The 14941-nt window shown below is 42.4% G+C and overlaps 1 protein-coding gene across 1 annotated transcript in view; it reads left to right on the top strand.

The window, feature by feature from the left end:
• The window catches only part of LOC105539978 (chromosome unknown open reading frame, human C17orf85), a 45647-nt gene extending 31128 nt beyond the window's left edge, over positions 1-14519 (top strand). Inside the window, exons 7-16 of the mRNA XM_011980455.1 lie at positions 659-787; positions 1046-1122; positions 2150-2258; positions 5213-5312; positions 5913-6016; positions 8382-8688; positions 10380-10534; positions 12178-12339; positions 13384-13546; positions 14010-14519. Of these exons, the coding sequence (XP_011835845.1) occupies positions 659-787; positions 1046-1122; positions 2150-2258; positions 5213-5312; positions 5913-6016; positions 8382-8688; positions 10380-10534; positions 12178-12339; positions 13384-13546; positions 14010-14118 (1415 nt within the window). The 3' untranslated portion in view covers positions 14119-14519. The remainder of the gene's footprint in view (positions 1-658; positions 788-1045; positions 1123-2149; positions 2259-5212; positions 5313-5912; positions 6017-8381; positions 8689-10379; positions 10535-12177; positions 12340-13383; positions 13547-14009) is intronic.
• Positions 14520-14941: the final 422 nt, after the last annotated feature.

The following is a 14941-nucleotide window of genomic DNA, read 5'->3' as shown; positions in this document are numbered from 1 at the left end:
TTCTCTTCCTCCCTCCCTCCCTCTTTCTTTCTTTCTTTCTTTCTTTCTTTCTTTCTTTCTTTCTTTCTTTCTTTCTTTCTTTCTTTCTTTCTTTTTTCTTTCTTTCTTTCTTCTTTCTTTCTCTTTCTTTCATCTCTCTCTTTCCCTCCCTCCCTCCCTCCCTTCCTTCCTTCCTTCCGTCTCTCTCTCTTTCTTTCTTTCTTTTTTATTTATTTTTAACTTCTCATTTCTTTTGAGACAAAGCCTCACCCTGTTACCCAGGCTGGAGTGCAGTGGTGTGACTTCAGCACACTGCAGCCTCAATATCCTGGACTCAATCCATCCTCCCACCTCAGCCTCCCAAGCACCTGGACTACAGGCTCATGCCACCATACCCAGCTAATTTTTCTATTTTTTGTAGAGACAGGGTGTCACTATGTTGCCCAGGATGATCTCCCTTCAAGCAAATCTCCTGCCTCACCCTCCCAAAGTACTGGGATTACAGGCTTGAGTCACCATGCCTGGCCTATGTTTCTCTTCATTAGTTGGTTTGTATAGTTACTGATGATAATCTGTTGCTAGATGGGGCTATAGTGATGAATGCGATGCAGAATCTGCTCTCAAGAAGCTTTTACCATTTGCAAAGCCATGTAATGTCTTATTTTACATTTTATTTTAGGTAATGTAGTTTGGCTGGATGAAATGACAGCCACACGAGCACTTATCAATATGAGCTCCCTGCCTGCCCAGGATAAGATAAGAAGCAGGGATGCCAGTGAGGACAAGTCAGCCGAGAAAAGGAAAAAAGGTAACTGAACACAAAGGAGGGAACTGGGGTCTGAAAGTCCTTCTTTACACAGTCCTGTTGTGGGCCTTTGAGTTTCTGAGCAGAGCTCTGTATAGCATCTCATCACCAAGCGTTTCTGAACTAAGCTATGATGCTTTAGCTCATCAGGAAATAGGAGAAAATACTGGACTTTTAAAATTATATGAGATAGTTCATCTTGTATCTCATTATATGAAATATTTTATCTTGTTTCGTCTTGTCCTTCACATTCCATTTTAGATAAGCAGGAGGACAGTTCAGAGGATGATGAAGCTGAAGAAGGAGAGGTTGAAGATGAGAATTCCAGTGATGTGGAGGTTAGTAACAGTGGAAAGACAGGTGGAAGGTTACTGTAAAAAATTGCTTACTGTCTTTTTAATTTAAGCCTTAAAGACTTAGTTGTGTTTTTTTCTCTAGCTTTCTTTCTTTTTTTTTGAGACGGAGTCTTGCTCTGTCACCCAGGCTGGAGTGCAGTGGCCGGATCTCAGCTCACTGCAAGCTCCGCCTCCCGGGTTCACGCCATTCTCCTGCCTCAGCCTCCCGAGTAGCTGGGACTACAGGCGCCCGCCACCTCGCCCGGCTAGTTTTTTGTATTTTTTAGTAGAGACGGGGTTTCACCGTGTTAGCCAGGATGGTCTCGATCTCCTGACCTTGTGATCTGCCTATCTCGGCCTCCCAAAGTGCTGGGATTACAGGCTTGAGCCACCGTGCCCGGCTCTCTAGCTTTCACCGTTAGACCTTCTGAGGGTGCACCAGGCTCTTGTCCTTTAAGTTCGCGTGGATGTAACGATTCACCTTGAAATCTCAGAATAGTACTCATGCTTCTACAAAAGAGAAAATAGTTTTATTGAGAAATACTTTGAAGTGTTATCTAATTGGTAAAATGAAGAAACAGCAAGTAATGGCATACTTCCTAATGGATTATGTACTATTGTTAAAAATATTAGCATGTATTCATTTAAAAAATATTTCCTGAGTACCTATTATATACCGTATTCTAAGTGCTAGGGATATAGCTTCAAGTCAAACAAAGTCCTGGCCCTCTTGGAGCCTGCACTCTAGTGGGGAGTACAGAGGATACACTGATGCACAGATACCTTATACCGTGTCAGGTGGCGATGAGTGCTGTGAAAACTAAAGGGTAGGGGATAGAGAATGATGGAGACTGTTCTTTTAGACAAGGTGGGCAGGGGAAACCTCTGAGTTAGAAATGCTACAGAGGAACTAGTGCTGTAATGCTTGCAAGTATTAAAGGTAGAATGCTTTTCTTGATCGTAGCTTTACTGCTGAATAAATATCAAAAGGACTTTAATTTTTATATTAAAAATACTCTTCTTTCTTAAGTTGGACACGTTGTCTCAGGTAGAAGAGGAGTCTTTGTTAAGAAACGATCTTCGTCCAGCTAACAAACTTGCTAAAGGAAACAGGTTATTCATGAGATTTGCTACAAAAGGTAAATACGATATTTGGTATTGTTTCGTATTTTCACAAAATGAGTTATTATGGAATGGCATCCTTCTTTTATGAATAGAAGTTAGATCAAGTAATCTCAAAGTTCCTTTTTAACTATAATATTCTGCGCTTATGAAATAATTGTTTGCCACCTGAGTTGGAATTTCTGATTTTAAAAGTGAATATTAACTATTTGTATATTTCTGTGACTTCTGGCTAAAGTGAGTTATTTTCTGTTAAAACTGGTTTGCCCCATATGTTTTCAGCCAGTTACCATCTGAATTATGAAAACTTTAAAATGAAACTTTATTTATTACAGCAACGTCCTCCTGAACATTGCCAATGTACCATTCAGTTCTAATTCCCTTCTCATAAGACTGTTTACACACAGTGACTTTTGATGGGCATTTAAAATGTGTATGTGTATATATGCATACACATATACACATATTGGTTTTTTCGATCATTTGAGAGTTAATTGAAGACAAAAGCCATCACCCCTAAATGTATTCCAAAGAACAAGAACATTGTCTTATACATAGCACACTTATCAAAATCAAGAAATTTAACATTAATACAGTACTGTTACCTAATCCGTAGTCGATATTCAAATTTTGTCAGTTGTTCCAATAATGTCCTTTATATATTCCCCGCCCAGCCCCCAGGTCTAGGATCCATCCAGGACTGAGTGTGTAAGTATGTAATGTTTCCTTAGTCCCCCTTAAGCTGGAACTACTTCTATCCTCCCATGTTTTCCAAGAGTATCGGTTTACTATTGTATAGAATGTCCCTCAGTTTGGGTTTGTCTGATGATTCCTCGTGGTTGAATTTGGGTTGTGCATTTCAGACAGTCGTACCACAGAAGCAATGTCATGTCATTTCAAGGCATCACATCAGGAGGCCTGGGATACTTACTCGTCCCAGTCCTAGGGGCGTTCACTTTATTCACTTGGTTAAGATAATCATCACTAGGTTTTTCCACTGTAAAGTTACTATTTGTGATTTAAAAATTGGTGGGCTGGCCGGATACAGTGGCGCATGCCTGTAATTGCAACACTTTGGGAGGCTGAGGCAGGAGGATCATTTGAGCCCAGGAGTTCGAGACCAGGCTGGGCAACATAGCAAGACCTCATCCCTATTTTTAAAAATTAAAAAATGAATAAAATAAAAAATTGGTGGGCAGATACTTTGAAATCATGTAAATAGCTGTTGCTCATCGGAGCTTCATGCAGTAGCTTTAGTATCTGTTGATGCCTTTCTGACTGTATCATTTCTTTACTAGTAGACAGGTGCTCTGCGGAAGAGCTTTCTGTTTTTACGTATTTGTTTGTTTATTTACCTCAGTTTAGAATCCTGGCTTCTTTATTCAGTGGGTTATCATCCAATAATATCAGTATTTTATTTTATTTATTTTTTTGTTTGTTTTGAGATGGAGTCTCGCTCTGTTGCCAGGCCAGAGTGCAGTGGCGCGATCTCAGCTCACTGCAACCTCTGCCTCCTTGGTTCAAGCAATTCTCCTGTCTCGGCCTCCCTAGTAGCTGGGACTGCAGGTGCACGCCACCATGCCCAGCTAATTTTTGTATTTTTAGTACAGATGGGTTTCACCCTGTGGGCCAGGGTGGTCTCGATCTCTTTTTTTTTTTTTTTTTTTGAGACGGAGTCTCGCTCTGTCACCCAGGCTGGAGTGCAGTGGTGCGATCTCGGCTCACTGCAAGCTCCACCTCCCAGGTTCATGCCATTCTCCTGCCTCAGCCTCCCGAGTAGCTGAGACTACAGGCGCCTGCCACCATGCCCGCCTAATTTTTTGTATTTTTAGTAGAGATGGGGTTTCACCGTGTTAGCCAGGGTGGTCTCGATTTCCTGACCTCGTGATCCACCCTCCTCGGCCTCCCAAAGTGCTGGGATCATAGGCTTGAGCCACCGCGCCCGGCCTCGATCTCTTGACCTTGTGATCTGCCTGCCTCGGCTTCCCAAAGTGCTGGGATTACAGGCATGAGCCACCTCACCCGGCCTGATATCAGTATTTTAATTTACAAATTGTCTTGGATTTGGCCGGTAGAACCCCTTTCTTTCTTTATGGCACAGCAAAACATCTTGCTTTTCCAGACTCGTTTTGCATCTTACCTGCTCCACATGTGGAATCAGCCATTTCTCCAAGGAGCTGGTGGGCATGGTTTGAGGGGTTTGGGGGTTGGGGGCTATACATACTGGTTTGTGTTGTCACGTTTACCTGCAGCACTGGATATATTTACAGTGGTGTTTGTTCTTTACAGTCAGAGTGTCCAAGAACTGTGGAAGGCCTTTGTATTACTGCTTTGGACAAAAATTTATGATGACTGACCACCTTTCTTTCCTGTTAACTGACATTTCAACTTGACATATGTGATCTTTACCACATTTACTCATTTAAGTGGCTATTTGAGTACATTCTACATGTACAGTACTATGCTGTATTTTTAAGCCATTCTGAGGAACACAATAAGCTGGAAAAAATGATTTACCAAATACATGGAATTATATATAGTCTGTTTCCTTAATCCTGATTCTGTGTTGTTGGCATGTTATTCCAAAGTGAATATCATCTTTCATGGGGTGGCAAAAATGCCACCATTTTGAGAAAGCCTTTTTGATTCCTGAGTACCTGTAATGACCTAAAGCTCTTTTATGCCTCTTGGAACCTTGTATCTTGTATTGTTTATTTTTGTTTTCTCCATTAAGTCATTTGGCTCCAAAACAGCAGTTTCAACCTTGTTCATCTCTGTATTTTGCTTTGTCCCCTCTACACTGCATTGCTGTAGTGGGCACTCAGAGTGTGAATGTTGGTAGTGGATTTTTACTTTTTGTTGGCAAATTGCGCTGATCTGATTCCAGCTATGGAAAACATTAAAAAAAAAAATTCAACATTGTCTTCGTACTCTCGGGAAATCCTAGGTGATTATTGTCATTCATTTGTAGATGACAAAAAGGAGCTTGGAGCAGCCAGAAGAAGTCAGTATTACATGAAATATGGGAATCCAAATTACGGAGGCATGAAAGGAATTCTTAGCAATTCATGGTAAGCCCAAAACCTTCAAATGCAATAGTATTTAAGTTTTTCTTAATCCTTCAGTTGGCATTCTGTGGTGAAATGTCTAAACCCTGTGTAGACTGGGAGGAAGACAAGAGGGAAGAATTCAAGATTCTTAAATGTGGTAAATGATGGGGAATGCTGAGTTTTAGTTAGTTACATTTAAAATATCTGTGTTAGTACCTAACATTGTGTCAACATGTAGTTGAAATGAATTAGTGAGGCCGGACGCGGTGGCTCACGCCCATAATCCCAGCACTTTGGGAGGACGAGGCGAGCAGATCACCTGAGGTTAGGAGTTTGAGACCAGCCTGGCCAACATGGTGAAACCCCATCTCTACTAAAAATACAAAAATTAGTCTTGCATGGTAGTGGGCACCTGTAATGCCACCTACTCAGGAGGCTGAGGCAGGAGAATTGCTTGAACCCAAGAGGCGAAGGTTGCAGTGAGCTGAGACGGTGCCTTTGCACTTCAGCCTGTGAGACAGATCGAGACTCCATCACAAAAAAAAAAAAAAAAAGAAATAGTGGATTTCAAGGTCCTTCCTATTAGTTTTTGATTGTGTGCTTATTTTGGCATTCTTGCAGGAAGCGAAGATATCATTCCCGTCGTATTCAGCGGGACGTGATCAAGAAGAGAGCCCTGATTGGGGATGACGTTGGCTTGACGTCGTATAAACATCGGCATTCTGGTAGTTGCCTGCTCAGCTCTTGGGTAGACACATGTTTGGCTCCTGAAATCATATTTTTATTCTTAATGCAATCTTTTAAGGTTCCAAACTTTATCATCCTCTCTTCCTTGCCCTCACCCTCTGCCAACATATAGGAAAGTAAGTCAAGTCACAATTAATTTTAAGTTGCCCAAAGAGGTCAAATGATTTTGTAAAAGCTGTTCTATCAAAAAAGGCAAAATGTGACATAGGAAAAATTAAAACATAACTTTCCTTAAGATCCTAATTTTTCTACTGTTAATATCAGCAGCTGCATGAAAACAATTTTTTTTTTTTAAGATGGAGTCTCGCTCTGTCTCCCAGGCTGGAGTGCAGTGGCTTGATCTCGGCTCACTGCAGCCTCTACCTCCTGGATTCAAGCAGTTCTCCTGCCTTAGCCTCCCGAGTAGCTGGGACTACAGGCACGCGCCACCATGCCCAGCTAACTTTTGTATTTTTAGTAGAGATGGGCGTTTCGCCATGTTGGCCAGGCTGGCCTTGAACTCCTGACCTTGTGTTCCACCCACTTCGGCCTCCCAAAGTGCTGGGATTACAGGCGTGAGCCACCGTGCCTGGCCAAAAACAATTTTTAAAATTATTCTATCAGATGAACTGATTGTATTGTTCTTTTTCTGTATTAAAAATAGGCTGCTGTGTTGAGTGCTTTGTGCGTGTTGGTTTGTGCATGTGAATGCCTCAGAAAAGTGGGATATCATGACCTGGGTTTCTTTCTCCTTTTTTTGGTGCTTATTGTAAAAGAACCATTTTATTTATATTTTATAAAGAATTATTCTTGTTTTGAGCCTAATCTGTAGAATCTTCTACATGCCTAATAGAACTAGCCAAGTCAGCATACAAAATAACATACACACACATTTATCATTGCAATGGGGACAGAAAGGGATGAAGTCTAGACATTTTATTTAATGTGTATATACAAAATTGTGTATTTGAGATCTACATGTTAATAATACACATAGTCTGGGAACAGTGGCTCACACCTGTAATCCCAGCACTTTGGGAGGCCAAGGCAGGAGGATCAGTTGAAACCAGGAGTTCGAAACCAGCCTGGGCAACATAGTGAGACCTTGTCTTTACAAAAAATTAAAAAATTAGCCAGACCAGGCATGATGGCACATGCCTGTGGTCCCAGCTACCTGGGAGGCTGAGATTGCCTGAGCCTGGGAGGTTAAGGCTGTAGTGAGCCAAGATTGTGCCACTGTATTCCAACCTGGGCGACAGAGCAAGACCTTGTCTCAAAATAATAATAACACATATACTTTTCTGTTACACAGTTACACTTTTCCAATTTTAGTTACTTTAAAATATTTTCATCATACACTTTTTATTTCCATATTAAGGAAATTAAAAAGCAAATTGCCCCTATTTCTAGTACCCTGTATGATGACTAATTTCATCTTACATTTTTCCCATGTGTGTATTTTCATAATAAGTAGTATAACTCTTGTGAACATATACTTTACATTCTACTTCTTTCGTTTATCGTATTTTTCCATTTTCATTATTCATGGTGCTTATGTTCTCTAAAGTCACTGTGAATGCTGAATTAGCAAATACTGAATGCACATAGCCTCTGGTCACATCATTTTTGTCAGTTGATAATATGTAACCTTGTTTTACATATGTTTCTCTTTAAAGACACCTTATTTAAGATACATTGTTGATTCGTTAACGTTGAGTTCACGGCCAATAGCCCTATAACTCATGCCTGAACCCACCTTACCTGACATGGTATTTTTCCACAAGGCACATCAGTGCCCTCTTGCATCTTGGAACGCTAGGCAGCACTTCAGCGCAACACTCAGGGCCATTTTAAGCAGTGACATCAGCAGCAGGCACACAAGTGTGAAAAATGCGGCACTCGTCAGTCGGACTGAAACAGACGCTTGTTTACAGCATGAGATAAAACAGGAAGGCAAGGTGTTGCTTTGTTTGACCTCTGCTGGGAGTGTGTGTGCCTGGTGACTCAGATTTTTTTGCCACACTGTGCGTGCCAGCAAATGACCATGGAAGCATTGCAAGTATTCATTTTGGAGTTACAAATAAATTTGGCAAATTTGCAAATACAAAATCTGTGAATAACAAGGGTCAGTTGTGTTTTAAATGACTTTATGGTATTTGATTAGGCTGCTGTGTCATACTTTACCTAGCCATCCTCCTGTTGCAGTATCAGAGTAATGTCCGTTCGGCACTGTTATAGATAGTGCTCCAATAAAATGTCAGGGGTGGGAACCCCACCTTTTAAAAAGGTCACCAATGTAGAGTGGAAAATCATACTTCTTAATTTTAGTGCTTTTCCTAATGTTTTCTGGTTTAATTTCTTCAGGGCTAGTGAATGTTCCCGAGGAACCCATTGAAGAGGAGGAAGAGGAGGAGGAGGAAGAGGAAGAGGAGGAAGAAGACCAGGACATGGATGCAGATGACAGAGTGGTGGTAGAATACCACGAGGAGCTCCCGGCTCTCAAGCCGCCCCGGGAGCGGAGTGCGTCTAGACGATCCAGTGCCAGCAGCTCAGACTCAGATGAAATGGACTATGATCTAGAACTCAAAATGATTTCCACCCCTTCACCAAAGAAAAGCATGAAAATGACTATGTATGCTGATGAAGTGGAGTCTCAGTTGAAAAGTATTAGGTAAAACTTTGTTTTATCAATGCTAGCTTTAAATTTGATTTTAAATACTAATATAACTTCTTAATTCCTCCTAATTTTATATCTTTTATCTATTCTGATTTCAGTCCCTTGTAGGAGTTTAATAAATGCATCCAATATTTCCTCTGTACAAGCAGTGAGTCTTGTTATGAAAACAAGAGACAACCTAGACAGTGACAATCATCTGTATTCCCACTCTTTCCCCACAGTAACTGCTGTTAGCAATTTGGCGAATGACCTTTCATCTATTTGTGTGTGTGTGTGTGTGTGTGTGTGTATATGGCACATGGAAAAACTATAGATGTATTTGTATAAAAGTGTATTTTTTATAAAAATGAGGTTATGCTATTTATAGTTTTGCATTGTGCATTTTTCACTTAACATATTGTAGACATTATTTTTTTCAACTGTATGTAGTCTGTTGTTTGAAAGTATTATGATTTATTTAACCAATTACTTTTTGATGGACTTTAGGTTTCTATTTTCTTACAATTGCACTAACTAAATAAATTCCTCAAAGTCTAGTTATTACACAAACAATATACATGTTTAAAAAGATGGTAAGTATTGCTTTATTTTTTTCCAGAAGGGTTTTTTTTTCCTTTTTTTTTTTTGAAACGAGTCTCATTCTGTCGCCCAGGCTGGAGTGTAGTGGTGCCATCTCGGCTCACTGCAAGCTCCGCCTCCTGAGTTCACACCATTCTCCTGCCTCAGCCTCCCGTGTAGCTAGGACTACAGGCGCCCGCCACCACGCCCGGCTAATTTTTTGTATTTTTAGTAGAGATGAGGTTTCATCGTGTTAGCCAGGATGGTCTTGATCTCCTGACCTCGTGATCCACCCGCCTTGGCCTCCCAAAGTGCTGGGATTACAGGCATGAGCCACCGCGCCTGGCCTGTTCACTTTTTTTTTTTTTTTGAGATAGAGTTTGGCTCTGTCGCCCAGGCTGGAGTGCAGTGGCACAATCTGGGCTCACTGCAAGCTCCGCCTCCCAGGTTCACGCCATTCTCCTGCCTCAGCCTCCCATGTAGCTGGGACTACAGGCGCCCGCCACCACGCCCAGCTAATTTTTTGTATTTTTAGTAGAGATGGGGTTTCATCGTGTTAGCCAGGATGGTCTCGATCTCCTGACCTCGTGATCTGCCCGTCTTGGCCTCCCAAAGTGCTGGGATTACAGGCGTGAGCCACCGCGCCCAGCCCCACATTCTCATTTTTAGTTTCAGAGAACTTTCTGGTAGAGAATGCTGCCGGAACGGTACTGGCACCTAGCATGGTATATCTTTAGAAGAGAAGTCTGCCCTTTAAAGAGAGAGACTGTAGACTATACCGTGTGTTGACTACAGCCAAATCACAGCATGTGTGAGCGGAAGCCCCAATCCCTTTGTAGGCCTCTACTTAACATTTGTCCCGGACTTGTAGTTACGTGCTCTGTGATAGCACATACACGTGTGGAAACCACCTTCGAAAACCTGCTTACTCGGACCAGTCTCTTTAGGGCGGGCAGATCATGGTTTCCATAAGCAAATAATTATAAGTTTATGGATTTGTAAGTGAATGTTGGCCATATTAGACTGGATTTCTTAAATTGTTTCCTCCAAAGTATGAGATTGTTGTTTGGGCCTTGTCTCACAGTTGAAGTTGGTTAACTGTGCCCCATCCTACCCCCTTTTTAAAGGAACTCCATGAGGGCAGATAGTGTATCTTCAAGCAATATCAAAAACCGAATTGGTAACAAATTACCACCTGAGAAATTTGCAGATGTCCGACATCTATTAGATGAGAAGCGTCAGCACTCCCGTCCACGGCCACCAGTCAGCAGTACTAAATCAGGTACTGTTCTTCTCTTGGATTCCTGGCTGGATTCTGAGCTCCAGAAAGCAGACTGGGGCAGAGATAGGTTCCTGAGTAAAACGTGCGATCTGTAAACTGATTTAGCTGTGCTGGTTCATCATGTCTAAATTGTGGGCTAGGTGTTGGAAATTCAGGAGATGAAAAATAATCAGACTTCTGAAAACCTAGCTTTAAATATTTTCATTTCAAATAATTAATTATTCCTTGGTATCTCTGGGGGATTGCTTCTAGGACCCCCTCCCCGCTCCCCTACAGATACCAAAATCTGCAGATACCAAAATCCATTGATGCTTAAGTCCCTCATATAAAGTGACATATTATCTGCATATAACCTACACACATCTTCTCATATACTTTAAGTCATCTCTAGATTATTTATAATACCTAATACAGTATAAATTCTTATCCTGTATTTTGTAAAATTTGTATTATTTTTTGCTGTACTGTTGTGTCTTATTTTTTTTCCCCAAATATATTCAATCAGCAGTTGGTTGAATCTATAGATGTGGAACCCATGGATGAGGAGGGCCAACCATATTTGACTCTATGACACTGGTATACTTTATATCCAGGAATAATAGAAATTAAGTTGGGTGGTTGTCTGAATGGTTAAGAGTTTGAACTAGATCATTTGTATGTTCAAACACTGATTCCGCAGGTCTTCAGCCGTATCTGCTATGTGCCAGACCCTGGGCTAGGTGCTAGGAGTGCTAGAAGCCTTTGGAGGAGACGCAGAGCCACCATAGATCTACTAGGGAAATTGCGAAAGGTTTCTCAGTGAAAGTAGCGTTAGAGCCAGGCTTTGCAGAGGGTAGGATCTCTGTTGGCAAACCTGATTTTTTTTTACGTGGGAAGTAACCTGATCTTATATCTGTTTTAGAAAGATAACTTGAGGGCGGAGTGGGGTGGGGTAGAGGGTTAAAAAAGTAACGAGCCTGAACTAGGTCGATGGGGACAGAATGGATAAAGAACAGGAAGTCTTGTGAAGGAAGACTCAGTGCTAGGAAGCGCTGGAGGAAAGGAGCTCAGGCCTCAGTGACCGGAGAGACCAGGGTGCTGCTCTCCGAGAGAAGCTGAAGTGAGAGGAGACCTCGGCACAGGGCCTCGCCAATGAGTGTGTTTCTGTTGTTGCTGTCGTTGTGAGAGGGAACCCCAGGGGACAGGCAGATTTCTGGGGGGATTGAGGGATCCTTTGCTTTTTCCAATCTCTTTGTATTTACTGGGTAAATGTAATACGTTTATTGGAAACTACTTATATGTTCAAAGATTGTGCCTTCCGCTTTCCGAGAGCTCACAGGATTTTTTGTTTGCTGAAACTTTTGTAAATTATTTAGTCTGCTTGATTCTGCTTTAAAAAAAAAAAATGGTTGTTTCTTCGGAAATTTAGTTCTGGAGCAGTCAGTTGAGGATTTTTCCTCTGACAGCCCCTATGTCCGAATTTTCCTAGGGATATCCATACTGACTACAAAGGAAGACTGCGTAGCAGCCTGATTGTCAGGCCCTGTGTCCTCACTTGGGGGGCGGGGCAGGGGTTAGTGCCAGATCCTGTAGAGGTCTCAGGCGGCTGGTTCCGAGCATAAAGCACACACATGGTCACTGGTGCAATTTTTCTCTTTTTTCAGATATACGCCAGCGATTAGGAAAAAGACCATATTCTCCGGAAAAGGCTTTTAGTAGTAACCCAGTCGTTCGGAGAGAGCCCTCTTCTGATGTGCATAGTAGGCTCGGTGTTCCCAGGCAAGATATTAAAGGCCTCTACGCCGATACTCGGGAGAAGAAATCAGGTTGGTAACACTTAAAACCAATGGGAATGGGGATTCAGTGAGAGCAGAGGACAATGGGTGTATTGGAGCAGAAGGCAAGAAACAGCCCATGACAAACATAAGTGATTATTCCTTTTCCATTATAGTTATCATCAGTATCAGCATCAGCATCATCTCAACAGTAAGGAATGCTTAGAACATAGGAAAAAATAGCATACTCCTGGTTCTTTCTGCTTGGCACAAATCTTTTTAGTTTCATGTGAGCTATTCTGGTCTTTGTCCACATACAAGTCCTACTTTTTTCACATAGCATTTTATCGTAGTTGTTTGCCACATTTTATAAACTTTATAAATAAAACCTTTAGGCCCAGCACGGTGGCTCACACCTGTAATCCCAGCACTTTGGGAGGCCGAGACCAGCCTAACCAACATGGCGAAACCCTGTCTCTACTAAAAACACAAAACTTAGCCGGGTGTGGTGGTAGGTGCCAGCACCACCGCACTTCAGCCTGGGCAACAGAGCAAGACCTTGTCTGGAAAACAAAAACAAAAACAACTTTTAATTGCCTTATAATGTGGCTGTCCACCAAATTCTAAACACGTATTTCTCTATGGTTCATTTTCATGAAATATATTTCAAAAAGTAATGGATGGTGGGCAGGATTTCTGCAATGGTACAGTATAGTAGGCTCATCGGTTTGTAGAATGTTGAAGCTGGAAAGGAGCTGGGAATGGCCTACTCCTGGCAGAATGGATGGGCACACCGGGTGGTGTCTCAGCAGGGAAGGGCAGGAGTAGGAAGAAACAGCCTCTCAGGTGATTCTGATGTGTCTGGTGACAGGGAGGGACCTGACCTGTCCCCCACAGTGAGAATCCCCTGCTGGGTCCAGACCCTTCTGTTTGCAGGCCAGGGGCTGCGGCCCAGGAAATGAGATTTTACCTACCCAAGGCTGCACTGTGATGGCGTTTCCTGCACAGCAGGTGTTGGCAGTGCCACTGCCCCCTCAGTACCACCCTGGTTCTTAGTGCTGACTGTGAAAGTGAAATGCCATCTCATCCAAACAGGTAATTTATGGACTCGCCTAGGATCTGCACCCAAGACCAAAGAAAAGAATACGAAGAAAGTGGATCACAGGGCACCTGGCGCTGAGGAAGACGACTCCGAGCTGCAGAGGGCGTGGGGGGCTCTGATTAAGGAGAAAGAGCAGTCTCGCCAAAAGAAGAGCCGGTTAGATAACTTACCATCTCTCCAGATTGAAGTTAGTCGGGAAAGCAGCTCTGGTTCAGAGGCAGAGTCCTGATGCCCCGGGGCCTATGGCAACTGCCCTAAAACCTGACCTTCTTGCACAGGGTGGGGCGCACAGTAGGAACCTCCCCCGCAGGGGCTGGCGCCCTCTCGCTCCTGCTCACACAGTCACCCTCTCAGCTCTTGCTACTTCGGCAAGACGTCTTAAGAATGGGACACATTTTCAAGGGCGTCTCTATCTTTCGCTGCAGAGTCGTAGTTCTGGGCCCTCGATTCCTTTCCCATCACCCCACAGGCTTTACCCTTTGAGAAAAAGGCAGCCCTCCAGATTTTGTAGACATTTTTCTTAATATTTTTAACATTGTGTCTTTTAAAAGAAATGTTTTACACAGTTCATCCAAAGAGCAGAGAACTGAACTTCTCACTATTGCCTTGGCCCTGACAGCTGTTACCAGCACCCTTTTCCCAAGAAAAGTCAATTCCCAGGTGCTTATTGGACATCCTTCGAGGGGGAAGAGGAGGGAAGCGGCCAGCTCACCCTTCCGGGACCCTAGTGTGGGGGCGAATCTCACCGACCTGACCTCAGAGGTGCACCAGTGCCGCCCAGGTAGATAAGAGCTGCAGCATTGACTGTGCTTCCGTTCTTCCCTCGGGGATTGCTCATGTCATGGGCCTCTTACTTGCTGTCAGCTTGATGTGAAGATCAAGTTCAGTGCTGTGGGATTTTTAGGAACAAAAAACTGTGACGTCTGGATTTGGGGTTGATTTTTGTGCTGGGGGTGGGATTATGGGTTAATGTTAAAGAATTTTTAAGTCTGTATTATGTTTAAAACACAAATGATTTGAAAGTTTAAATTTTTAGTTTTTATATGTGGAAATTCTTCCTGTTGGCTAAAGGGGAAGCTCGAGTGGTGTCTTCTTTTGTGCTGTTAAATATATATTCTATTCTTTGGAAGAAGGCAGAGAGAGGAGTCTTATTATTTTTAAATGCTTCTAGTTGTAGAGCCTGTCTGTTGTACATAGAGTTCAGCTTGCTTTTTGGCTCCAGTAGGAAAAAAATCCATCCATCTGAGATGGGTCCTGTTGTTTATTATCACTCTAGAAGTTAATACATTGATATTTATTCTTTCTGTCCCCAAGTTGTGGCACCTGAAGACATCTTAAAACTTGGCAGAAAAGATAATAGTTATGAAAATTTTAGTTCATTTATTTTTAAACTCCTTTCAGATTATTTTACCATTAGGAGGAGGTAGATTGTTTCTTCTTGCTGTCTGATTTTTGTTTTGTAGTATTTAATTTTGTATTCCTCTGCAGTTTTGAGAAACAGTGTTTCGCTTCGGTTTGCTGGAACATGGGAGTTAGAGCTGGTCGTAAGCC

The sequence above is a fragment of the Mandrillus leucophaeus genome, unplaced genomic scaffold (assembly GCF_000951045.1).
Source record: "Mandrillus leucophaeus isolate KB7577 unplaced genomic scaffold, Mleu.le_1.0 Scaffold212, whole genome shotgun sequence".
NCBI classification, from domain to species: Eukaryota; Metazoa; Chordata; class Mammalia; order Primates; family Cercopithecidae; genus Mandrillus; species Mandrillus leucophaeus.
Note: the sequence above shows the minus strand (reverse complement) of the source record. Positions and strands in the feature narration are given on the sequence as shown.